General features: G+C 37.8%; 1 protein-coding gene and 1 pseudogene across 3 annotated transcripts in view; one reads left to right on the top strand and one right to left on the bottom strand.

The window, feature by feature from the left end:
* The window catches only part of DTNBP1 (dystrobrevin binding protein 1), a 130584-nt gene extending 108543 nt beyond the window's left edge, over positions 1–22041 (bottom strand). For 2 of the 3 annotated variants that reach the window (XM_033115667.1, XM_033115668.1), the window contains exons 1-4: positions 21847–22041; positions 12350–12403; positions 11562–11612; positions 5120–5180 (exon numbers count right to left, since the gene is read on the bottom strand). In XM_033115667.1, coding sequence (XP_032971558.1) covers positions 5120–5180; positions 11562–11612; positions 12350–12403; positions 21847–21902 — 222 coding nt within the window. In that variant the 5' untranslated portion in view covers positions 21903–22041. The remainder of the gene's footprint in view (positions 1–5119; positions 5181–11561; positions 11613–12349; positions 12404–21846) is intronic. The other variant, XM_033115666.1, reaches the window with a different exon arrangement.
* LOC117027664 (ubiquitin carboxyl-terminal hydrolase isozyme L5-like) lies at positions 2089–3058 on the top strand (annotated as a pseudogene).
* Positions 22042–27154: the final 5113 nt, after the last annotated feature.

The following is a 27154-nucleotide window of genomic DNA, read 5'->3' as shown; positions in this document are numbered from 1 at the left end:
GCTCGATGCACATTATAAAACAATGTGTGAGAAGATTCTCAAACTACATTTCAAATTCTTAGAATGTCAGAATCACACGGGTATGAGGAGTACCTCCATACGCAGGCCTTGTGGGTGGCTAGTGGTGACAGGCCACACTATTACACACGACGCAACTGTTAATAACTACATCAGAAGTTTAGGCATCAGAAAACTATGTTTTAAGCACTTTACATTCTAACACATTGCTACCCATATATAGACATTTTGCTAGTTTTAAATATATTTAAGAAAGTTGGTTGAGGGTTTAGGGTTGACACGTAACATACTGTAATTTTTCCAATATGAAACATAAGAAACATAAGGGACTATGGGCATTTTTGCAGTTAGTGTTTGCGCATTACATCTGATTTTCAGAAACGTATTACTGAAATTAAGTGAGAGATGATGCTACTTCTATTCTTCACTGGTTACTCTTGAAATTCTGCCCTCCATATTTAACTTTAAATCTGAGGTTAATCAGTCTCTGTACACTCTCCGTAAATAATGCAAGGACTTTTGAATGCTTTAACGGATAATCTGCCTTCCAGATTACATGCTGTATTATCCAGCATTTTTGTTCTATCATTCTTAATCCCACTGTTAATTAGATAACTGATAAATACATAGTCATTGTTTGTTTAGATTTATCTTTGGTTTACTATTTTCTTTGTTCACTATTCCTTCCTGTATCTCAGACCTATTTTCCAAGATAATGTTTCTTTATCCTGAAATACATTCGTGAGAAGTTCTTTTACTGGGTGATTGTTGATAGCAAACTATTTTTTTTTCTGACAATGTCCTACTTTGCCCTCATTCTTGACAACAGTTTGAGAAATCTGCTGTGAAACTCATTCATTGATAAGTGATGTCTTTTCTCTCTAATTGCTTTGAGCTCTTTTTCTTGCCTTAGGTGTTCTGTAGTTTCAATATGAGGTGTCTAGGTATACTAATAATGAATTTTCTTGCTTGCTTGTACTTTTGGGACCTAAGGATTTACATATCTCATTTCTGGAAAATTCTCAGCCATTTATCTTTTCCTACATTGTCTTTCCCTCATTCTCTTTCTAGAATGTTTATTAGATATTAAGCTGACCCATATGAACCTGTAATTTTACAGACCAAAATTAGTCCAATATTGGTAATCTCACTTGGTTCAACCTTCTATAACTATTTTCTATTAACTCCTCTTTCACATTTTCCATTTTCTTATCTCAGAGACGCTTTCTCGGTAACTGACTTTATCTTCTACTTCACTGTAGTCTTTCTTCAATTGTATGTAACTGCTGTTAAGCACATTCTTTGGGTTTTTAATGACTTTTTTCTTTTTTTTTTTTTAACGAGGGCACAGCTCACAGTGGCTCATGCAGGGATCGAACCAGCAACCTTGGTGTTATTAGCACCATGCTCTAACCAACTGAGCTAACCGGCCACCCCTTAATGACTTTTTAAAGTCATGTTTGATAGTCTTATTCCTTACTTTTAATTCATTTTTTTATCTCTTAAAAACTTAGCATGTGACTATTTAACAGTCTATGCCCAACAGTATGATATCCAAAGTCCTTTGTAGGTCTAAATCTTACTCTTTGGTTCTGATGACTCTCAAACTTTTGGTAATATATTTCTTTCTTTCTGTGTTTGCTAATTATTTTTTTCTTTTGCTTTCTTTTTCTTTTTTTTTTTTGAGGGGGTGGTAAGGAATCAATCTGTAGGAATCTTGTTGAGGGGCCTAGCTTAAACAAAGTTTCATCCATGTAGAATTTGTGTTTGTCTGTTGGGTGTTAAAGAACAGTTATCTGTGGCCCTTTCATTTCTTAATGTGATGATTCCTCGATCATGCAGGAAGTACACATTAGAGCCCCACACTCACGTGACAAGTTTCCTTGTTGCCTCCTTTTACCAACAGATAGCTTTTTTCTTTTTTTTTTCTTAGCATAAGTTTTCACTGAGAGACGTACCCACTTCAAAGATCCAAGAGCTCTGGATGTGGGGTTGACGAGCTGAGCGGCGGGTTTGCTGAGATCAGTGGCTGGTGGCAGTGGGTGCCGGGGGCAGTGTGTGGCTGGGGCCATGGGGGGCAGGGCCGGGCAGTGATGCCTTATGGAAAGTGACCCTGGGTCCTCACCAAGCTCATTTAAAGGATTTGGTTGCCAAGAAGCTCAAGTAGAAGAAATAGGAGTTTAGAGCCTGAGAATTTTGAAAAATTAAAGCCAGTTCACAGGTTAACTTTTCTTTATAAGTGGCCGCCAGAAGAACCAGCAGGCTCTGTGGTTCAGGACTCAAGACTTGACACAGTATTTTTTGTCAAGCAGGTAATAATGCTTGTGCTACTTAAGCCATGTAAGTGTGATATTGAACTGTACCCATCAAGATGTCCATTTAGGAGAAACATGATCAGAGTTTAAAGAATTTTCACAAAGTTTTGATGCAGCTATGAAAGGCGTGGCACTGAGCAATTTGGATGTGATCCAAGAAGTACACAACAGTTTCACCAAGACAGCAAATGTTTGAACTTGACGCAAAGACATCAACAAAAGAAGAAGATGCTTTTCACTGTCAGTTATGTTCTTGTTAATGGAAGATTGTATGAATTAGATGGATTAAGAGAAGGACAAACTGATTTAGGATACAAGCAATAAAGATGACTGGATCAGTGCAGTGAGGCCAGTCACAGACAAAAGGACACAAAAGTATAGTGAAGGTCAAATTCGATTTAACTTAATGGCCACTGTGTCTGACAGAAACATGATATATGAACAGAAGAACGCAGAGTTGCAAAGACAACTTACTGAGGCACCTATGGATACAGATCAGGGTAGTATGTTGAATGCTGTTCAGTCAGAAGTTGCTAAAAATTAGATGCTTATTGAAGAAGTACAGAAATTAAAAAGGTACAATCGAAAATATCAGAAGGAATCATAATTCCCTGCCTTTCATTACGGAATTGTTAAAGACTTTAGCAGAACACCAGCAGTTAATACAACGAGTAGAAAAGTCAAAAGAAAAACAGAATGCAAAGAAAGCAAAAGGAACTAAATGAAGGAGGTACTTTGGGATATGCACACATTTCTGAGTCTGCACTTACTTTTATGGAAACCATTAAGAATAAACAACTTTGAGCAACACCCTAATTGACTCTTCATGTTTGGCAATAACACCTGTCTGTCTTGTCTTTAATGCATGGATTCATAACCTTTTCCCTACCTGAATCATGTGCATGTAGTACAGATTACATAAAAGCAGTGTTAAAAGTGCTTGCCTGAATTCCATTATCTGATATTGGATCTAAGAACTCTGTATATGTAATTGCCGTAATGAACCTTGAAAACGTACAGATGATATGCTCAACCTGTAATTGTTATAATTAATCTTTTGATCTTGTAGCTCAGTTAAATGCTTAAAATTTAAGAATGTCAGATCTTGATTAAACTGGATCTCATGTCTTCACATCAGTAATGGAAAAAAAATCAGCATTTCTGTCTTTGATATTTAAATATTTTGAAAATTTTAAAACTGAATTTTATCTCCTATACCAATTATTTGAAAAAGTATGACTTTAATGCAGATCATTTGAAAAGGACAAACTACAGTTTCTAGTGATTTTCACTGCTGTCAGCAGAAAAAGTAATAAACATCCTAAGTTAAAAAAAAAGATGCAAGAGCTTTATGCAGGAGTCTCAGTTCCCCATAGACAAAATCTCCTATCTCCATAAATCTCTAAAGCTTTTGTTTTAGTATCTGACCCCACCTTCTGTGGGTTTTTTTGTTTTTTACCACTGTGATCTCAGTTCCTTTTTCATTTTTTGGCTCTTTAGAATCTGCCATAATTTTTTGTGAGCTTAGGGCAATAATTTTTTTTTTTAATCTATCCAGGGGCGGCTGGATGGCTCAGTTGGTTAGAGCGCGAGCTCTGAACAACAGGTTTGTTTATTCGATTCCCACATGGGCCAATGAGCTGCGCCCTCCACAACTAGATTGAAGACAATGAGCTGCCACTGAGCTTCTGGAGGGGCGACCAGATGGCTCAGTTGGTTAGAGCGCGAGCTCTTAACAACAAGGCTGCCAGTTCAATTCCTACATGGGATGGTGGGCTGCACCCCTTGCAACTAGGATAGAAAATGGTGACTGGACTTGGAGCTGAGCTGCGTCCTCCACAACCAGATTGAAGGACAGTGACTTGATTTGGAGCTGATGGGCCCTGGAAAAACACACTGTTCTCCAATATTTCCCAATTCCAAAAAAAAGAAAAAAAGAAAAAAAAATCTATCCAGTATTTAACTGGTTTATAGCCATGGGCTTTTCAAAGTACCTAGTCTGCCTTACTGCCAGAAACCTATATTCCCCCTTTTTTCAGTAATTTCTCAGAGAAACACTAATGCCTAAATTTCATTATGTATTACTCCATCCTATTCAACTATTACAGCTTCACTAATTTAGGTAAATGGTAAAGAAAGTCAGACTAAATTAAAGTCAGAATCACAGAAATGTTTTTAGGAAGAAATTAATTTGACAAACATCAATAGCACACAGCATTTGATCTTGGCTAACAAAGCTTTAAGTACATGTACCAAATAATTTTAATTACAAGACACTGTGATTCATTGTACATTCTATACATAGTGCTAGAAAATCACTTGTTCTTCTAAGAGAATTGAGGATGGCCCCTGAAATTTTTATAGTTATTTCTCAAGCAAATTAATGATTTTAGATAGACTGAGCAAAGTTAAGCTTTTGCTGAAATAATAAGAAATTCTTAAATAATGGGTAAAAAGAAATTACATCTTCTAATTTACATATACTACAAAGGTATCAGATTCAAATGCAAAGCATTATAGCTAGATGAACCAAGTATTTACTTGTGACTTGAGAATAAAAGTTATAAACGTTCTAAGCCTAAGTAAACTAAATTATTTGACTGAGATATTATGAAAATGTGCCCTATTTAGGGAGTTTCATAATCAACTACTAAATTTAATTTTAGATGGTCAGTAAACCATTTTAATACAATTACAAATTAATTTCTTAAAAACTAGCATTTAACATTGCAAAAGGATTTTGCAATGTTTTCCGTCAAGTAAAAGATTAGCCCATAATTCTTTACCTCTCCAGCACCTGCACATTCCTTTGCTCTTCTGTGAAGTGCAGCCCATGTATCTTCGTACCTAAGAAAAGCAAAAAATAATTCAAAATGTAAACCATATGTTAAAAAATAGATTATCTAAAGATGAACCTAGAACATCCTATGGTGCCAGAAAGGAAAAGTTCAAAAAATAATGGGGATATGTCACAAGTATACAGAATTCAACTTGAATGGGTTCCCAACTGCCAGATTTGGGAGAATTTAAGCAACAAAATAAATTGTGGTAGTAATGGGTTATAACTCAAAGAATAAAACAAACTTCCATGAGTTCATAGTTATTCAAACAAATAGCTGAATAAATAAATTGGGGAAAAGGGAAAAACCTCTTCCTTACAGTAGAATTCCAGTAGATAACTGTAGAAAAAATGATAAACATAGAAAATCATTTGATAAAAACAACAATAACAATTGTTTCAGGCAAGAATTCTAATGGATGCTAAAATTAATGGATTAAATTATGAAGAGAAACAGGATATTTACATAGTCTCAAAGTATCTCCCCATAGGATACTCATTAATTATAAAGGGGGAAACAGTATTAACATTGGAGAAACTGGGTGGACACTCCCTTAACCAAGTGACCAACAGTAACGAGACATATCAACACCATCTGTGTACTGATATGATACACGGGAAAGGGCACAACATTACTCTCCTGGAATGCTTGCCAAAAAGGCACTAATTGAATTTAGTCATGAGAAAACAGCAGATAAACCCAAACTGAGGGTGTTTTGCAAAATAACTGGCTAGTGCTCTTTAAAAAGTATCGAGATCACAAAAGACAAAGACAGACTCAGGAACTGTTTCAGATTAAAGGAGATGAAGGAGATATGGTGACTAAATACAATGTGTGATCCTGCATTGGGTCCTGGTCCAGAAATAAGGACATGAGTGGGATAACTGATGAAATTTGAGTAAGGTCTGTAGTTTACAGGCATACCTCATTTTATTGCACTTTGCTTTACTGCACTTCACAGATATTGTGTTTTTTACAAACAGAAGGCAAGAACCTCCATCAACAAAAAGATTACAACTTGCTTTTATTGTGATACTTGCTTTATTGTGGTGGTCTGGAACCAAACCCACAATATCTCCAAGGTATGCCTGTATTTATCAATATTATTTTCCTGGTTTTCATAATTGTACTATTGTACATGATCCTCAAAATATGAAGCAATAATTGCCAAAACAAGGGAGAAATAAATATTCTCCATAATAGTTAGAGACAACACACTACTCTCAATGGATAAAATGACCAGACAGAATATAAGGAGAACATGAACAACACAATAAATCAACCGGCTATAACAGACATATACAGAATACTCTACCCAAAAACAACAGAATACACATTCTTCTCAAGTGCGTATGGGACATTCTCCAGGACAGACCATGTGTTAGGCTACAAATTAAATCTCAATAGATTTTAAAAGGTGGTTATGAGAAATCTCTGAATCTTCTCTCTGTTTTGCTGTGAACCTAAGAGCACTCTAAAAAAATAGTCTATATATATTTTTTAAAAGAGATATTTATCATACAAAGTATTTTTTCTGACCACAATGGAATGAAGTTAGAAATCAATAACAAACAGAAAACTGGAAAACTCACAAATTTGTAAAAATCAAGCAACATATTCTTAAATAACCAATGTGTCAAAGAAGAAATCACAAGGGAAATTAGAAAATACTAAGACATGAATGAAAACCACAACATACCAAAGCTTATAGCATGCAGCAAAAGCAGAGCTTAGAGGAAAATTTATAGCTATGGATGCTTATATTAAAGAAGAAAAAAATATCTCCAATCAACAGCCTAACTTCACAACTTAGGGAACTAGAAAAAGAACAAACTGAACCCAAAGCTAGCTGAAAAAATAATAAAGATTGGAGCAGAACAAAATAGAGAATTAAAAAATAGAGACAAGCAATGAAAAATAAAAAATTCATTCTTCAAAAAGATTAACAAAATTAAACGTTTAGATAGACTAAGAAAAAAAAGAAGACAAATAAAATTAGAAACAAAAAGGGGGACATTATTTAGAAACAAAAGGGGACTGAAATGAAAAGGATTATAAGAGTAATATGGATAATTGCATGCCAACAAATTGGATAACCTAGATGAAATGAACAAATTTCTAGAAACATAAAACCTTCCAAGACTGAATACCCCCCAAAATAGATAATCTGAATAGACGCATAACTAATAAGATGATTGGATCAGTAATCAAAGACCTCCCTCTTGGACAACTAATGCATCAAAAAAGAAATTAAAAGGGAAACAAAAAAGTATCTTGAGACAAGCAAAAACGGAAACACAACATACCAAAACTTATGCAGTAAAAGCAGTTCTAAGAGGGAAGTTCATACCTAGCAATAAATGACTACATTAAGCAGCAAGAAAGACCCCAAATAAACTAACTCTTCGCCTTAAGGAACAAGAAAAAGAAGAATAAATTGAGCCAAAGTTAGCAGAAGGAAGGAAATAATAAAGATTAGAGCAGAAATAAATGAAATAGAGAACAGGAAAATAGAAAAGATTAACCAAGCTATGAATTGGTTCTTTGAAAAGATAAACAAAATTGACAAACCTTTAGCTATATAGACTAATCAAGTTAAAAAGAGGCCCCAAATCAACAAATTATAAATGAAAAAGGAGACATTTCAACTGACACTACAGAAATACAAAGGATCATAAGAGACTACTATGAACAACTATAGGCCAACAAACCGGATGTAGAGATAAAGGAACATAGGGGATTGTCATGGCAATATGGTTTTGGCTATTCCATGTTGGAGCAGTGGTCAGATTAAGGAACTTTGTGAAAGTCGTTAAAAAAAAAAAAAAAGAGTTTAACATGGAAAGCGTATAAAACTAAGGACTCAATATTTTGACTCTGGAAATTTGTTTTTGGTCCCAGTGACCCTATCTGGCACAAAGGATGTTCTCTGGCATTGAATTGATGGAAGACATAAAACTTGTATTTGCTTTATATCATTACAACCTGAAAATACTTCCAAAGTACAGGACCAGGCTGGCTCTACAGTACCACAGAAAGCTTTTACTAAAGTATCAGTGGCACTCGATACAGGCCTACCTCAGAGATACTGAGGGTTCAGTTCCAGATCATCACAGGAAAGCAAGTTGTAATTTTTTTCCTGTGAAGGGTCTTGCCTTCAGTTTGTAAAAAATGCAACATCTGTAAAGCACAATAAATGTGCTTTAACAGCTATGCCTGTACCTGTTAAGGCAGCTCCTGCGGACCTGTGTCTTTGTACAGGATCTTAAGTCCTCAACAAAGAATTTACAGCGATGTACTCTGAAGACCATCAAGCTAAATCTGGGAGGGCTATAGCACCCTCTGAATATGTAGTGCTGGGGAACAGCTTCCTCTGTGCTGAAACAGGTCAGCGTCTGACTGACTGGGATGTCACCTGCACACTCAAAATTGAGGTGCTGAGTGAGAGGGCATCCACTGCCAAGCCCTGTAGATACTGCTCCCATCAGAGGGAAAAAAAGCCTTCTGAACCACGTATCTTTCCATTTCTTACAAGAAATTCAGCTCCATTATAATCTTATCTTATGGGACTACCGTACAGATGGCCCGTTATTGACTGAAACATCATTATGCAGCACCTGACTACATACTTACAGTGGAATGTTACTCAGCTTTAAAAAGGAAGAAAATTCTGACATAAGCTACGACATGGATGAACCTTGAAAACGTTATGCTAAGTGAAAGAAGCCAGTCACAGAAAGATAAATACGGTATGATTCCATTTATATGAGGTACCTAGAGCACTAGTCAAATTCATAGAAAGGGAAAGGAGAATGATGACTGCCAGAGGCAGGGGGAGGGGGCGGTGGGTAGATCCAGTTTTGCAAGATGAAGAGTTTTGGAGGTTGGATGCACAACAATGTAAATGTACTTAACACTACTGACTGTACACCTAAAAATGGTTAAGATGATAAATTTCATGTTATGTGTATTTTATCACAATTAAAAACTATGATTTGTGTATCTGCTATTTAAAATGGTCTTTCCTCCACCCATAATTAGTTCTAAAGGAAAAGACTGCCTCAGTGCAATGAATGGACACATTATAGACATCTCTCTATGACTGTAAACTTTTCATAGTAAGTCCGAAAATGTGCTCCATCCCAAAAAACTACCACATACAAAAGTCTACACTTCTCAAATCTTTCAATGAAGTTCTTGCAACCAAATCACTAAATTTAAAAAATAAAGATAAAATGTAAATAGTAAACAGTACACCTCTGATTAATTCTTACTATATGTCCTTTCATGTTCCTTTATGTTCTTCATTCAACAAAATCAAGCAGGAAATTAATATCAAATTAAGCACTTTACACTTCAAAAAAGAAAAAAAAATCTCTAGATTTAGCAACTATAAAAAGAAACCCAGGGTGGCCGCATGGCTCAGTTGGTTAGAGTGCGAGCTCTGAACAGCAGAGTTGCCAGTTCGATTCCCACATGGGCCAGCGAACTGCGCCCTCCACAACTAGATTGACGACAACAAGCTGCTGCTGAGCTTCCAGAGGGGTGGCTGGACGGCTCAGTTGGTTGGAGTGCGAGCTCTCAACAACAAGATTGCCAGTTCAATTCCCACATGGGATGATGGGCTGCACCCCCTGCAACTGAAGACTGAAAAACGGCGACTGGACTTGGAGCTGAGCTGTGCCCTCCACAACTAGATTGAAGGACAACTACTTGGAGCTGATGGACCCTGGAGAAACGCACTGTTCCCCAATAAAATTTAAAAAAAGAAACCCAATAAAGAACCAGAAAAGCAAAAGCAAAATGTATGTGCAGATGATCGTGTTGTAAATGCTGGTAAGGAAAAGAACTATACTATACTTTTCACTGCACACATCTTCACCATATACATATCTGTCAGATGACACATTAAATACACAGCATATAACAACATACTAAAACCACAGACTTATTTTTCTAACAGCTTTATTGAAGCAATTCAGATACTCGTAATTCAGTAGCTTTTAGTATATTCACAAAGTTGGCCAACTATCACCACTATCTAATTCCAAAATATTTTCATCATTCTGAAAACAACCATACCCATTTGTAGTCGTTACTCTTTCCCTTCCCTCCCCTCTTAGCAACCACCTATCTATTTTCTGTCTTATGGAGTCACCTATTCTGGACATTTCATACAAATGGAATCATACAATATGTGGCCTTTTGTATTGGTTTGTTTCACTTGGCATATTTTTAAGTTACATCCACACTGTAGCATGTATCAGTACTTCATTCCTTTTTCATGGCTGAATAACATTCCACCGTATGAATACACCACATTTTGTTTATATATTCATCAGTTGACGATATTTGTACTGCTCTACTTTTTGGTTGTTATAAACAATACTGTTTTATGACTACTACTGCTATGCACAGTTGTGTACAAGTTTTTATGTAGATGTAAGTTTTTAATTTTCTCGGTGTGAAATTGCTGGGTCACATGGTAATCCTATAATTAAGTTTTTAAGAAACTGCCAAACTGTTTTCCCCAGTGGTTGCACCATTTTACACTCCCACCAGCAATGCATAAGGCTTCTCATTTCTCCACATCCTTGTCAACACTTGGTATCATCTGTCGTTTTTATTATAGTCATGCTAGTGGGTGTGAAGTGGCATCTACTGGTTTTGATTGGTGTTTCCCTGATGACTAACGATGTTGAGCATCTTTTCATGTTCTTATTGGCCACGTATATATCTTGTTTAGGGAAATGTCTATTCAGATCCTTTGCCTATTTCTTCATTGGGACATCTTTTTATTGTTGTTATAAAAATTCTTTATATACTTTAGATACAAGTCCCTCATCAGATATATGATTTGCAAATATTTTCTCCCATTCTGTGGATTGTTGTTTCCCCATTCTTGATAGCAATCTTTGAAGCGCAAAAGTTTTTAATTTTTATAAAGGCTAATTTATCTATTTTCCTTTTGTACTTATGCTTTGGTGTCGTATCTAAGAAAACCATGTATTTTAATATTAATTTCCTTGTCAACAGGAATCAATTGGAGATGAAATTATGTAAAATTAAGAATCAAAGTATGAAAATTATTGAGGACTCAAATTCAGAATCAATTTTCTTGCGACAAAGAAACTGTATGCGTAATAAACACACATAATAAAGTACTAACTAGTAAATACAATGTTGATCAATTTGCTCAAAGTCTGAATGGCTTTTGTATTAATCAGTGAAAAGTAAAAATCCCTTAGAGAAATAAGTAAATAATTTTCAATCACTATGTTCAGATAAAATTTAGTGGTTTAAGATTTCTATCTATAAAATTATAAAATATTTTTAGACAATAAAATAATCAGTAGTACAACCTTCTTATTTAAATGAAAAAACTTACCTGCTAAGTAATTCTAGTCCAGCAGAGTACTTTGGCAAATATGAAATAGTCCTGCCAACAGAACACTTATTTTATTAAAATTGTTTCTGGTTTAGGTCAACTTAAAAAAAAATTACATACAAGAGTTTTGACACTGTCAACTGTAATGTGCAATATTTTAAAATCACTAATGACAATTTATCTAACCTTTTAGAGAAATGTATTACTTTATTTCAAAGGTAATATACTGTAATATATTATCATTTTGCCCAATATATTATTTTTAGCACATAATACAATAAACACTGTAATGTAATGCTAAATAAAAAAAAATTTTAAGCTCATCATCTCTACGTTGAAAACAAACTCTGGTCATACACTGTACTGTATTAAAAAACGAAAAAAATTACACAACTAACACCAGTGTTTTCATATAGAACAGATAACACGGCTAAAGAGGCTTGTTGGTCAATTACTGTTCCATTATTAATTTGCTTCTTAATAATGTTTTTATTTCTCTTGGTGTGAAATTGCTCTTTTACTTTGCTCTTAATATACAAATAAAAATGATTGTGATGGAACAATAGCCCATTGATTGTCAGAGTAAAACAATTATACTTCACCATTTTTTCAACCATTTTATAATTACATCAAGAAATTTTCCAGTGTCACAAAATTTAAAGAGTTAATAAATTGTAGTCAGATGCACTCACAGATGTAAAACCCAATAAAGTAATTACACTATCATGATTACAACCAAGTTGTACAAAATTTAAGTCACAGTAAATAAAATCTTAGCACAAGCTTACCTTGGTTTGCTTTTTACTTTTGCTTCTTTTGACTTGTCACTTAAAGTCTTCAGCCTATAATTCAACAAGTATAAAATATCATGTTCTTACAGCTCAAGAGATCTTTTTCAACTGTAAATTTCGCAGCTGTTACATTTTTATTGGATAAGCTAATTTTCTTGGCAAGCACCATGCACCTCTACAGACAACAAATATTTGTAAAAACATACAGAGTTTACTATATGTCAGACTCCAAAAATGAAAAATTTGTAAGAAGCATTATATGCAGTATATAGTACATAATCTTTAAGTAAGGAACCACGAATGGAAAATTTGTAGCAAATATTTTTATAGTTTTTCTTGTCCCAAATCCATTTTAGAAACAATTCCTAAATGTGATTGGACTAGAGAAACCTCATTTATCTGGCATCATTAGGAAAAGAAGTGGTCCACACAAACGAATTTGGTAGGCTTAACAAAGATATCTAAGCGCACATTTTATTAAGCAGATACTATACCAGGTGCTCTAATCTCTTTAAGTCCCAACATTTGGTGAAATTTTAAGCTAATTATAAAAAGCTTTCTAAACTATATTAAAATCCTTTTTCATTAAAGAGGACATGGCATATTCTATTTAACATTTTCTGATAACTCCAGGTCATTATTATGGCGACGACTGACTGCATTTTGTGGCAAAATCCTCTCTTCACTTATGTCCAAACTAGGAATGCCTCTTCATTTACCAACTTGAAACCAATCTACACTAGTTTTTTTTAAGTTTATTTGGGATCCTGTGTCTGTTTTTTCCAAATTTAAGTTTTCCATCTCCACCATTGGCCATCTCTTTGTCAGCTATCCTACTGCTTCCGCTAGCTACTTAACTATAGCTGCCTCTTCCTTTTCTATTTGCTTTAAATTACTGGGCTGGAAACAGATAACTGGGTTAGAAGCGTGTACATAAAATAGGCTTTTCTATATATAAAATATGAAGTTCATACACTTTCTACAATTTATTTCATTTTACTCGCCCACTGTGGACTCTATATCGTATTATTATTATTTTTAAAGCTTTTCATTTATTTATTTAAAAATCACTTTTTAATTTTTTTATTGAGGAACATCGGGGAACTGTGTTTCTCCAGGGCCCATCAGCTCCAAGTCGTTGTCCTTCAATCTAGTTGTGGAGGGCGCAGCTCAGCTCCAAGTCCAGTCGCCATTTTCAATCTTTAGTTGCAGAGGGCACAGCCCACCATCCCATGTGGGAATTGAACCAGCAGCCTTGTTGTTAAGAGCTCACGCTCTAAACAACAAAACAACAGAGCCACCCGGCTACCCCTCCAGAAGCTTAGCAGCAGCTCGATGTCTTCAGTTTATTTGTGGAGGGTGCAGCTCACTGGCCCATGTGGGAATCGAACCAGCAACCCTGTTAAGAGCTCACGCTCTAAAGAATTGAGCCATCCGGCCATGCCCTCTACCATATTGTTGAGATTGCCAAAATGTGAGTGCTAAATTATGAGATTATCTTATATGAGATACTGTTGTACATGCTCTTCTTAATTTGATTACTTCAACAAATTCTCATTTCTAAATAGAGTCTGAAGCACAGGCCACAGTGCCATTGCTGGCCCCTACACAGCCGTTGTTAAAAAAGAAATAAGTGCTCCTTCTTTAAGACACTTGACTGCCCCCAGCCAGGAGCTGTCCTAATATATAAACTGACTCTCCTACGAACGAACGCTTCAGCCCTGTGTAGTGTAGGCTGTAACCTGCACACCCATACGTGCAAACCCCGACAGAGGATTCCATCTATTTTGTCAATAGGGAACTTCTGATCGAATGACTTTTTTTTTTTTTTAACAAACTGGAAGGCCAATTTCATACAAAGATTTTATATTATTCTACGTTCTTTTTTAAAATTTAAAATATCAATGAGATTGATTTCTCTACAATGTTAAAAATACTCAGCAATCTCTTTAGCACAAAACTAATTTGTATCTCTCTCTCCAGATGAGTCTAGAGAATTGTACTTAAAAAGTCTAACCTGTCTTAGAGAAACAATATAAATTTCCAACTTTACCTTGGAAACCAGTTAGTCTGGTTTAAAGTAGATCAAGTAACATCTAGGGAAAGGTATTTTAATAGGCATGAACTACGATTTCCATTCCAAAGTTTGAGAAAGGCACTTAGTTGTGACATCCCAGGCAGAATTATCCTAGATGGTCATACACAGCAGTGCATTACAGTCAAAACAATTTTAGAATAATTTTTAGTGATTCAGGACAATTCCAAATGGTTGGTGTGACAGGGATATCGAAAGGGAACTGCTAAGATCCTCTTTCGACCACTCTCATCTTGCAAATCTCTAGTTGGTATTTCAAATATTTATTTCTCAGATAGCCTTTTAGAAACAAGTCAAAGAAAGACAAATATGTGGAATTTAAAAAAATTAAAACAAACGAAGAAACAAAATGAAACAAAAACAGACTCATAGAAACAAAGAAGAAATTGAGGGTTGCCAGAGCAGAGGGTGATGGGTGAAAAAAAGTGAAGGGGAACCTAGTCAGTAATAGTGTGGCAACTTTGCACAGTGACAGGTGGTTACTAGACTTAGCGCGGTGGGCACAGCGTAAGATATATAAATGCCAAATCACTATGTTGTACAGCTGAAGCTAATAATATTGTATACCACGTATACTTTAATAAAGCTCTGCAAGTCTGTTAGGTAAAACAAAAGAATACTGCAAAAAAGATAAGTTAAGCAGACTGGATACTTTGGCAGTACAAAATAAACTATCTCTACCTATATACCTACATCTATAACAAAAAAAGAGGACTAACCACAAGTCTGAAATACCACACGAAGAAATGGAAATGATCCTCACTGCCATGGCTATTTCTTTTACCTCTGGTCATGGTAAACTCAGATCAATTCCTATAAACTGAATATGGTATTTTATCAAGCAAAGAAATTCATATTGAATTTCACATCTTTTCTTCACTAGCACTTTTATAAAATGCTTATATTGCATACTGTTCAATTTATTGTATAATGTTGACCATTAATCCCAGTTATATTAACATTTTAGACACCTTTAAAAGTGCAGAACTTTGGATTGCTATGTAATGTTTGTTGGGATTAAATAAAGATCACTTTAAAAAAATAAACTTTGAATTTCTCAATTGAAACATATCAACTTTTGGGTTCTCCTCTGTAACCCACCCCCCAAAAAAGAAAGAAAAAAGTTAGCTGAGAATAATAAAGAAGGAATGTTATAAGGAGCTGAAAATAAAATTGGTGAAAGGGTCAGTGAGAGCTTCCCCACGTGGCTCCTTAACAACCATCGGCTTTAAAAATTGGTCTTTAACCAAATGTAATGTGTGGCACTTATCTGATCTGGAGTTGAACAATCAACTGTAAAAAGATATTTCTAAGAACCAGGAAATCTGATTATGGACTGGATAATTGACAATATGAAAGAATTAGTGTAATTTTGTTAGATATGATACTGGCATGCATTTATGTAATATCTGTCTTTTTTTTTAGAGATGCAAGACATAAAAGATAAGTTACTTTGAGAATAAGAGGAGAAACAAAGCAAATGTGGCACTACTTGACAGCTGTCAAATCTGAACAATGGTATATGAGGTTCACTGTGTTATTCTACTTTTGTGTATGTTTGAAACTTTGTCAAAAATTTTTAACAAAAACAGTCTTTTATAGATTCCTCTTCTTTCACCATACTTTTTCCATATAAATCATGGATGTGCCAAAATTCAGAATAGAAACTGTTAAGAGAAAACAAAATAGCTAGAAGTGGGAAATAGTCAAGAAAGTTTAGGAGAGAAAAAAATAAAGGGTTAAAATTATTCTTATTTCAAGTTGAAAAAAATATTAAGGTCAGATATATTTAACAAGTAACAAAAAAGAAAAATAAAAGGAAAAAGGTCCTTTCTGAAATACATGCTCCAAGCCAGAATTCAACTGAAAGTAGCTTACCATTTTTATTTTGGGATAACTCCAGTTTCTCACAGTGGTGCTGTGCTAGCAACAACCCACAATGTCATGACGCTGGGAAGGAAATCATGATCTCGGTATAATATCCCAGTTTCTCCAACATAAAATGGTAGTTATTATACTGACCACATGACTTGCCACAAGAATTACATAGAATTCCAAATATGACTTAGGCAGAATTTTGTAAACTGTAGAGCTACTTCGAATGAAAGGTATAATATAAAAAGTATCCCTTGTCAAGAACAGTAAGAAACGATTACGTTACTGGGCCAGGGTGAAATGAAGTGGAGGTTCCCCAATGCACTAGTTCCTATAAAAGCTTTCTCCACCGTTCCTAATCCTCTTCCCAACACCATAACACCCCCAGGGAGACATGAGAGCTGCTGTGAGTGTATTAACATACAGACTTAAGTGAGCCACCTGAAAATTATTTTCTACAAAAAGCAACTAACGCACACTTTTGAGTTCAAAGCACTAAACCTCATATAACATCAGAACACTTTGATAATTTATTTTTAGATTGTTCCAAAGATTTAACCTTAACTTGATACCAGCACATTTATTTCTTCAAGCTTTGTAGAAAATACTAAAATGGAGGCATCTTACTAAGAAAATGGAGGGGATTAGCAAAATTGCTTAGACCAAAAAGTTTAAAAAGAAGTAAACAGAATGATACATGGAGCACTGCAATGACTGAGGAACAGAATATGCTTTCTCTAGCTGATTCAACCACACAGGATGACCTTGATGACATTCTATTTATTTGCACCTCAATTTCCTACTGTCTAACCTCATCAGCTGTTATGAAAGATGAGAACGATTGATTTAAAACGCTACAAAGTACATAAATTAGCAATATATTGTCATTTTGGTTCAATTTCTTTAACCTTGTTTGTTATTCTGACTTTAAATTTTGTTCACGATTACAAATCCGATCTATTATATTTTCCCATTAATATTCATCAATTTTTTTCTTTTTTTAGAAACAGGATCAGGGAAACAAAGAAATCAATCACATTTAAAAGTACATATGACCCCCTAAGCTCTGATGCTTGAGATTCACACAAAAGCTGCACAGACTCAGGACAGGGAGAGGAATTTAGACTACATTCTAATACATCGTTTGAATTCTGACCTGTCCTGAGTGTTTCTTAAATTTCCAACTGCCTTTTGGATGTCAAGCTGTTAAGTTACCTCTCAACAAATTCGCTGTCAACTGCTCCTTCTCTCTTAAAACTATTCTTAAATTCTTTTATGTTGGTAAATGATCTCATTTATCTAAGATACTCCAAAATTAACACCTTTAATTTCTCCACCTTTTTTTCATTTCCTGCATTTCACTGTTTATATATTCGACCAGTGATTGTCATGTCCATTCCTCCCTTTAAATTTCTAGCAGCACTGCCTATCCTCTCTCACCTGACCCATAATTATAGCCTCCTAAACAATCTCCCTGTTCTCCATCTCTGGTCCTCTCATCAGACTGACTCCCAAGTTATCCTTCCAGAAATCCAGATAGGCTCACGCCGCTTCTCTCCACAAAAACCTTCAAAATATTCCGTCAACCTGAAAATAAGTGAGCAATAAACCCATTATAAACCCATTATAAAGTAGCAATAACCCCATTCCCAATCCCCCTTAACCTGCTTTAATTTTTAATGACAGTACTTACGACCATCTAGATACTCTGCCTTGTGCCACTAGAATGAGCGCACGGACATAATTTGCTGTGTGGTGTGCTCTCTGCTATATCCCTAGCTACTAGAACAGGGCCTGTCACAAGCAATATTTGATAAATGAATTAACTTAGCAAAACATTCAAGATCCTTTATTACCAGTCACTAAACTTCCTTCCCAGCTTCCTCTCTTACAACTGCTTCCATCTCTAAAATGCCCTTATCCAAATCTACCACAACCCTCCTCATTCATCAAGGCTGTTTGGAAGCCACCTCCTCCTTGAAGGCTCCTGTAAATGTACCTGATTGACTCTCCTCTGGGACCGCATGCCACATCTCTTGTATCTTTAACTTTCAGTTCCCTCTTCTCTGCTTTACATTACCACCAGCCTAGGGCATCTGGAGGGCAGAAACCTTTCACTCAACTTTGCAGCCCCAGGAAGTAGTGCAATATATAGATCCTTCTTAGCAAAGACTATGCAAAACTGAGCATGTGGCCTCTTAAATCCTTTTTTAAAAGATAAAATGAGAAAAGCTTCTATGAAAAAGGACAGTTTGGGTGTCTAGCCTAGTGGCTGCCACTTGGTAGGAATTCAGTAAATATTTACTAAATCAAGTTGAATACTGAGATATTTTTCTGCTCATTAAAAAAGTGAACAGTCCTGGAAGACTCAACATTTCAGGCAAAACCTCATCAGTTTTCCACACTGTGAATTAGATATTAGATCCTCTCCTTTGAGTAGGTTTTGATACTATAGGAGGGAGAAGAGAGAATGAGCATACTGGGCGGGGGGTGGGGGGGGTAGGGGGGAAACACCCACTGTCTTGGTTGCAGCTAGTGACAACAATACGTTCCCTATCCCTATCTACAAGAACCCCGAGCATTATAAACTGGAAAACGCCCGTCGGTGACTGGCACCTGGAAACCTTCAGTAAATCTAATACTTCAATCCTGAGGCCTTTGGTCGTAACTGCCCAAAAGATAAAAATCAAAGACCAGAGTGGATGTGCATGTGTGATGTAGTATATCCGAAAGTTTCCCTCAGAGCTCAAGCCAGTCCCTAAAAAGCGGATGTTCTACATGAACTCTCCGACAGGCTCCAAGAGTTCTCAGTTAAAAGCAGGTCAGGACTCAAGTGAGGGGAAGAGCGTGGCCTCAATCCTGCAGCCCTTGGACCACCTGGCCACTCACTTCCATCTGAAAGAAAGGGACAGAAATTCTAGGTTTGTCTCTATTTTAACATAACGGTTATTATGAACACAAATTTACAAAAAAAGGCCACAAGTCCATGGGCAACCTACAGTCTCCCGCAGGCTACCAGCAATCTCTACACTGCACTTCACTGATCTTACGTTGCACTCTTTCTAAGTTTGAATGGAAGGTAGAAATGTTCATCGGACATGCTCTAACCACTAATGTGACATTCTCCTGTGAGGCCAATAATCTCATTTCACTTAAAAAAAGAAAACTGAATTTTCCTACATTTAAGCGCCAGTTATATGAATTTTCAGAAACTGAAAATGAGCACAGAGAAGAGAATGCTGCTCTCTGTGAGGCAGCACTGAAGAAGCTCCGAAAAGCCCCAGCCCTTGCTGCTACTGTCTGATCCCCTGCGGGCAACCCCAACACTGCAAGTTCCCAATTATTTGAGCTGCTCTGGTTTCTACACACGCTTCTACACGCATTAACACCAAGTATTCTAAAGGAATGCTAAGTCCAATGTGATAGTTTGAGGAGGTGAATGCTGTCACTTTCACCTATGAATCCCCTCAGTACCTTCATGAAATACACACGTGCTGTGTTTAATTTCACCTTTTCTCAGCAAGGCCAAATATTCACTTGTGTAAAACAGGTTCATCTCAAGCTGAATATGTAAGAGTTTACTAAAATAAACCTTTCTTGGTTAAGAACCACATAGGAATTTGAGGACCTAACAAAAGTGAACATCACAGTTTAAAGTTTCCAGTCAACTGGAAGACAGATAACACTTAAGACTTGAGTTGTTTCTCTGCCAGGTAAGGGGACAATCGCACACACCGGCAGTGCAGTAGGTTTGTCACCTGAAAGTGACCTGTATAAGGACAAAGCCAAAAAAGGGCCTAAATGGAATGAAAGCACTCTCAGGATGTCTAATCCCAAACTGGCCCCAGTCTGTGGCATCTTTTCAAGCAGTCAGTCTCTGTGGGGTTCTAATCAGATCCCCTCAACCCTCTTCTTCAATTTAGGTTAACCAACTCTTCCAGGATGGTTTGGGTCCAGAGTCCATATTCCCAGGTAAGTTTAAGCCTTCTTAAGCAAAGGTCAGGTGTATGAATGGGTTCTGAGGCAACCATACCACCTAGAGAATTACAGTAACTATCAGAAGGTGGACGATTATCCCATTAAGAAATTCCTCAAAGACATGATAACCGGGTGTACCAGATGTGTTCATCTCTGACCATGCTCATGCTACCAGACCATTCCAGCAGCACACCAAAATTGTTCAACACAATAATTTACACTCTTAGAGTTACCATTTAAACTTAAAGGGGAAAAAAATGCAAACATTAATGAATGACTCCTAGAGCATCTACAATTAATATTCATTCTTAAGAACACCAACTTTTATCAAAAATGCTTTAAAAATGTGTTAAGTGCTTAACTATTTGCCAGCACCCCAAAGGCAAACAATATAAACATATTTGTTCAATAAGATAAAATTTTAGCTAACATCGTTCTCATTAGAAATTTAAAACAGTATTTTTGAGATGCCCTCTATTCGGAGCATTCTGCAAAGGATTTGTGAGCTAAAGGTGAAAGATCTTTTATAAAGGTGACACTCTTTATAAAGTAATGGAAAAATTAAAATGAATTAAACCCTGACTAACAACAGTGACATAGAGTTTACTACGGGTTTTACATATTAATTCATTAATCCTTACAATAACCTAGTAAGTACAATCTTTACCCTTGTTGCACAGTCAATTCGAGTAACTTGCAGAAATACGTTCGCTTAAGTGATCGAGATGAGAACCTGTGATTCCCAGACTTTGCCGCACATTGGAACCGCCTGGAGGGATCTTTAAAACGCCATCCCCACTCTTATTTAGTTGGTATGGGCTGCGACCCAGGCATCGGGATTGTTAAAGGTGCCCAGGGATTCTAAGCAAAGTTTGGGAATCTCTTGGTCTTTTCTCTTAACTACCATGTATTAGTAGTGTTGCTGCAGCTCTGTTACTTCTATTACCCAAGAGTTTCTTCGCTGGGGCGTTAAACCTGGGAGAAAGGTTGAGAGAAAAAGCAAAAGAGGAAGAAGTGGCGAGCCTTGCCAAGGGTAACCGAGCGAGCTGAGACTGGACTCAGAGGAGAAGGCTGTGGCGCCGGCGACCCTCGGCCTGGGGAGGGGGCGGCGGGCCCATCCCAACTGGGGCCGCAGCAGCACCGAGGCCCAAGAGGGCAGGTGTCTCGGAGGCGATCGCCGGCGCCGAGGGGGCGCGGGGCCAGGCCCGCAGGCAGGCGCGCTCCCTCTCACGTGACGCCCCCCTCCGGCCAGCCGATGCCGCCGGGACAGGGCCCCGCGCATCCCAAGCGCCAGCCGCGGCGTTCCCGACCGCCCCCGACCCCCGGGGCAGGAGTCAGAGCCAGTCTGTTGGGACCTAAGTTACTTTGTGCCGCCGGGCCGACACCGGAAAGTTCGTTACTTTCCTGCGGGGGCGGGGATAGGAGGCGCAGGACAGGACTGGACTCGGGTGCGGGGAGAGGCGGGAGGCAGCGTCCCGGGCGGATGCCCAGATCCTCGGCCTGGCCCAGCCCCCCGGCTCCCTTTCAGTCCCCACCGTATACCCACCCGGAGGTGAAATCCTGCTGCACGCTCAGCAGCCGCTCGCGCAAGGTCTCCAGCATCGCTGCCACCGCGTCTTCTCCCCTTAGGTCTCAGACCGCCACCCTCGTGCCCCAGCACCTGTCACCCGCGCGCCCCTCACACTCGCAGCCGCCCCGCCCCCAGTCCGGCCCTCGCCCTCGCGCCGCAGCCTTTTCCGCGTTTCGTCCCCGCTCGCGCGGCCTGGCTCCGCCCCGCCCCAACCCGCGCAGCCGCACTGGGCCGCGCCGGGCTCCGGTTGCGGAAAAAGGGCGGGTCTTCGCTTCCAGCTGAAAAAGCCGGAGGATCCAATGAATACCTTTCTCTAGCTCAATCCAGGCCCTGTCGTTTTACTCTTTAAAATGGAAATCGTTTCGTGAAAGAAGATTTTAAGTCGAAGGCCCTTTTGAGTGCAGCGTTGGTTTTTACGGTTTAGAAGAGAGTTGGATAAATTCTTGCAAAGCGTGCACCTCCCTGTAGCAAATCAATTCTTGGACTCTGGGTTGACCCCACTAGCATTGACTTTGGATGAGATAGTACACCTTGGTTTCTTCATTGATAAAGTGGCAATAAGAACCAACTGTTCCGGCATCCTTCGTTTCCACTCTCTTTAACCCGCCCCATCAGCTTTTGTGCCCTTCACACCACAGGAGGTCCCCTTGCTGAGTCACCAGTCATCTTGCCCATACTGTTTGCTACTTATCTGCCCAGATTTTTTTGTCGACTTCTCAGTGGCTCTCAGTGCAGTTCCTTTTCCCACTCTTAAGACTTTCTTCTCTTGTCTTCAAGGAAACCATACTTCCACTCTTTCTTGTCTCCACTCCTATTTCAACTGCTCCCAACACTATGCCTCCAGCTTCCCGCTCTTCTCCACCTATGCTCTCTACCTGGGTCATTCTATCCATCACCTTGCTGTTAATTCCATCACGGCACCCATGATGCCCAAATCTCTGTCTTCAGCCTTGTGCTCCCTCCCTCCTTCAATTCACGCCAGTTGTTCACTCAGCAGGTATCCAATAGGCACCTATCTCAAACACAACATACCCCAAATTGAAAATTTGCTGGCATACCCACTTCCTAAACTGCTCATTCCCCAGCCTTTTCCATTTCAGTAAATGACATCATCATCCACCGAGTTACTCAGGTTAAGCCACCTGAAATCACGCCCTGGTTCCTGTCCTTTCCTCATCCTCCACATTAATCCATCACATCCAATCAACTCTATTTTTAAAGTAACACTGGAACCTGCTTCCCTTTCTTCATCTTCACTATAATCACTCTAGTCCAAGGCACCACCATCTTTCACCAGGAACACTGACAGGTCTCCTGATTCTACTCTTTTGCCACCCACACCCCTAAGCAGACAAAGAAAATTAATTTGAAAAAGAGCTATCAGGTCACAGTGCTCTCTTGCTTAAAAACACTCAATTGTTCCCAGTGCACTGAGGATAAAATTCAAACTCCTTACTTGGCTTACAAAGTCCTAAAATTTGAACCCTTCCTGATATTCTGTCCAAAGCAAGTACTACTCACCTATTGGGTCCTCGACATTTAAGCCATACCAGCCTTTTGTGTGTGTCTGTTCCTTGCAAATTCCAGGTTTATTTCCACCTTGAGGCCTTCTCACAAGCTTTTCTCCAAACTGTCCCATGGCTGGTTCCTTCATGTCATTCAGGTCTGAGCTTAATTAAATATCTTCTCCTTAGATAGGTCTTCCTTCATCATTTAAGTTACCCACGCAATCACTTTCTATCACATAACCTGTTTCTCAACTTAGTATACATCACTGTCTGATAATTGAATAATTCTTTAATTTTTTAAAAAGTTCTGCATTTATTTAGTTACACATCTGTTTTAAAACTCGTGTTGAGACTGTGGTAAAGCAGATGAGACATTCACCGCAGGTGCAAAATTTAAGGGGGAGCCCAAACGTTCAGTAATCAAGATGAATAATATTTTAATGCAATATTTAAATTTTTTGAAATTAATGGGAAAAAATCTGTGATGAACAAAATATCAACATTTTAAATAAAGACAGAATTTGATAGGGCTGGAATTGGATGAGGTGAGAGAAGTGGGCTACACAAATAAGGGTCCTAATGTAAACTTCACTGTCTGTCAAGATTTAACTGTTTTATTTAGTTCTGCGTCCCCAGCACCTAAAACAGTGAATGGTACATAGTAGAAACTTAATAAATGTTGATAGTTTTGTTCTAGAATAAATAAGATGAAGTACTCAGCTTACTCAGTGTTAGGGAGAACACCTCTTCTCCACTCTTGATGTTTCCTTCCATGTGGAGGAGGCCCCTCCACTAGTCTAACACTGACTGCTGATTAGTGAGTTTGGGAATAAGGAGCCTGGGCTCATCACACTCTCTTCTTTATCTTGGGTGCAAAGTTCAAACAAAGAACACTCATTCTCCTCTATCAGGACAGGCTGCCGGGGAGGAGGCTGGGATGACCCAGTGCTGTGAGTTGATGGACAAATCTTAACCTAAGTTTCAGTAATAGTTGTTTTGTTTGCCCGTGACTATAAGCCATGTGCTTCATCACCCTTATCAGAAATGAAATTGATGTTTTAGCCATTTCATGCTAAAATTTAGACAATGCTATTGTCTCATTTATCAGTTGTTCAGATAAATAAAAGATAACGGTGATATTTATTGAGACTTTCTCCACCTCTCAGAAGCAACCTGGTACAGAGTAAGTGATCAAATGATCAAATCTATAGAGACAGATGCCTCAGGAAATAAGAAATCTTTTAAAAATTTTATTCAATTAGATAAACTTCACTTGTAAGCTTCCAATTTACTAAATTTCATAGGTTCAAACAAAACACCAAATCAGAACAAAAAGACTGCTCGTTACTAAAAAGTAGCTTTACTTATTGTGCGCAATCATTTTTGCCTTGACCTAGTCTTTGGCATAGAGCTTTGTTTTGAGGTGTTTTATGAACATTCTTAATCCCATAATGTCTGATAAATCCCAAAACAGTGGAAGTTTTAAAAGTGCTAAAGGAGGCTAATATATTATTTTAAAAAGCAAATTTTAAAAAATGAAAATAGAATATGACTACTGTTGCACGTGAATTGCTCTGTAGGAATGATCAAGGACCAAAAGTTGAAGCATGTGACACACTGTGTTCAGTACAGTAATCAGCCAGAAACTAGGAAGATTGATTAGCAAAATGAAAAAAAAAAACACCACAAAGTTTTAAAGTGCAGTTAGAGAACCAACATCAATATTGGAGGCAATTGCCCTAATTTTAATTCAGCAATTGGTTGAGAATTGATTTGAGAATATATTAGCAAACACACAGAAAGAATTGGTGACAAAACTTTTGGGGCAAACACCGAAGCTCCCGCATGGTAGCGCTGCACTGAATCAGCAGCATCAGCATCACCTGGGAGCTTGTTGCAAATGCACAATCTCAGGCTCCATCCAGATCTATGGAATCAAAGGCTGAATTTTAAGAAGATCCCCAGGAGATTTATATCCACATAACATGTGAGAAGCACTGCTCTAGGACACTCGCTAAAGAAAGGGGCTTCCTTGTCTCAATAGATTCTTATAGTAGACAATGTGATAAATGAGGATTTAGTAGAATTGGAACCAAAGAGAAAAATGTTATATAAGAAGCTATAGAACCCAGAAGGCTTCACACCACTTTATTGGCAGAGGTCATTTAGAGTAATTGGGAAGGCACTATTGCCCTTTGAGTATTAGGAATCTAACTTAAGATTTGTAACGGTATCCACAGGGTGTTATTAACTTATTTGCATACATTTTTTAAAGGCAAGATGTAAATATTTTTGATATCCTTAAGAGTTTAAAGATGCCAAAAGAAACCATTTAAAAGCTGTAAATGAGTAGTTCTAAAAATAAGGTAAGCTACATAAAGCTGGAAAGGTGATATCAGCATGGTATTTGGAAAAGGAAAGCAGGGACAGGAACCAGAGAGATGGAGGAGGGGAATTCCAACATACAGGAGCAAAGATCTGTGTATCTGGTAATGTTTTTGCTTGTATTGCTTCAATTCAGAGGTTTTCATACAGGCCCAGTTGAAGAATATAAAGGAAGTGGGTACGGGGAAGATCTTCAGAGTCTGAAGACAGGAGCTAATGCACCTACATGACGAGCGCTATGTAGAGTGACACTTGGGACAGCAAAATTGGGAAAGTGTATTTTCAATATGAATCAGATTGAAAGACCAGTGAGAGCAGCTCAGCTGCATCTATTTTTGTGTTTTGAAATTTTATCACACCACAGGCATACCTCAGAGATACTGCAGGTTGGGTTCCAGATCACCATAATAAAGTGAGTAGTGCAATAAAGCGAGTCATCATCTTTTTGCTGGTGGAGGGTCTTGCCTTCAGTTTGTTAAAAAAAAAACAAAAAAAACCCAAAAACAACAAAACACCTGTGAAACGCAATAAAGCAAAGCATAATAAAACGAAGTATGCTTGTATAAGAAAATGTAATCAGGCACCTAATGTCTTTTTGCTAAGACAAAATAAAGGTACAACACATACATTATAGGAAACCTTACTTTTTTTGCTAATAGGTGTTTGGATCTATATAATCTGTCGAATATTCATAAACAACCAACTGACTCCATTCATCAAAGTGTAGGGACCCTGCATGAGTAAAGGAGACAACATCCTATACTCGTACAAATAAACGATTTTCCCTAGAGAAAGAATATTTCAGAAATTACATCTTCTGAACCGCTGTAGAAGTCTCTTTGAGTGGGAGAACTTAGTAACAAACTGAAACTTTCTAATAAGAATTAGTAGCAAAAAAAAAAAAAAAAGAGGGAGACAATTGTTACTTATAGTTAATATAGACAGGGAAGTTCTAATAACCAAAAAGGACTGAGGAGAAGGGAAAATATTAGGTCCCAGTGCCCTAAGAGTTCCTCTCTGACCACAGGAGTTGCCCATGTCAGTGGAAACTGAAACTGAGAGTATTTAGTAGGAAACTAGAAAGAGTCCTTTAAATGCAGTTAAGTTGATGATTCTCAACCCTGGCTGCACTTTAGAAACTTGGGGAACATTAAAAAAATTCCAGTGCATGGGCAACTGCTGGAGACTGATTTAACTGGCCTGAGGCCACACCTCCTCATTTGTACTATTTGAAGAGCTTCCCAGGTTCTAATGTCAGTCGATGCCCAGAACAACTGAACTGCCCTGCAGGGAAAGGCAGCAAAAGCTCTTGCTAGAACATCAACTACGACCTCAGAATCCACCCAATGCTCTGGGACTTCAGGATTCCAGGCTGTAGTTTGTCCCCGCCT

The sequence above is a fragment of the Rhinolophus ferrumequinum genome, chromosome 9 (assembly GCF_004115265.2).
Source record: "Rhinolophus ferrumequinum isolate MPI-CBG mRhiFer1 chromosome 9, mRhiFer1_v1.p, whole genome shotgun sequence".
Lineage (NCBI taxonomy): Eukaryota > Metazoa > Chordata > Mammalia > Chiroptera > Rhinolophidae > Rhinolophus > Rhinolophus ferrumequinum.
This window is presented reverse-complemented; position numbering and strand designations above follow the sequence as displayed.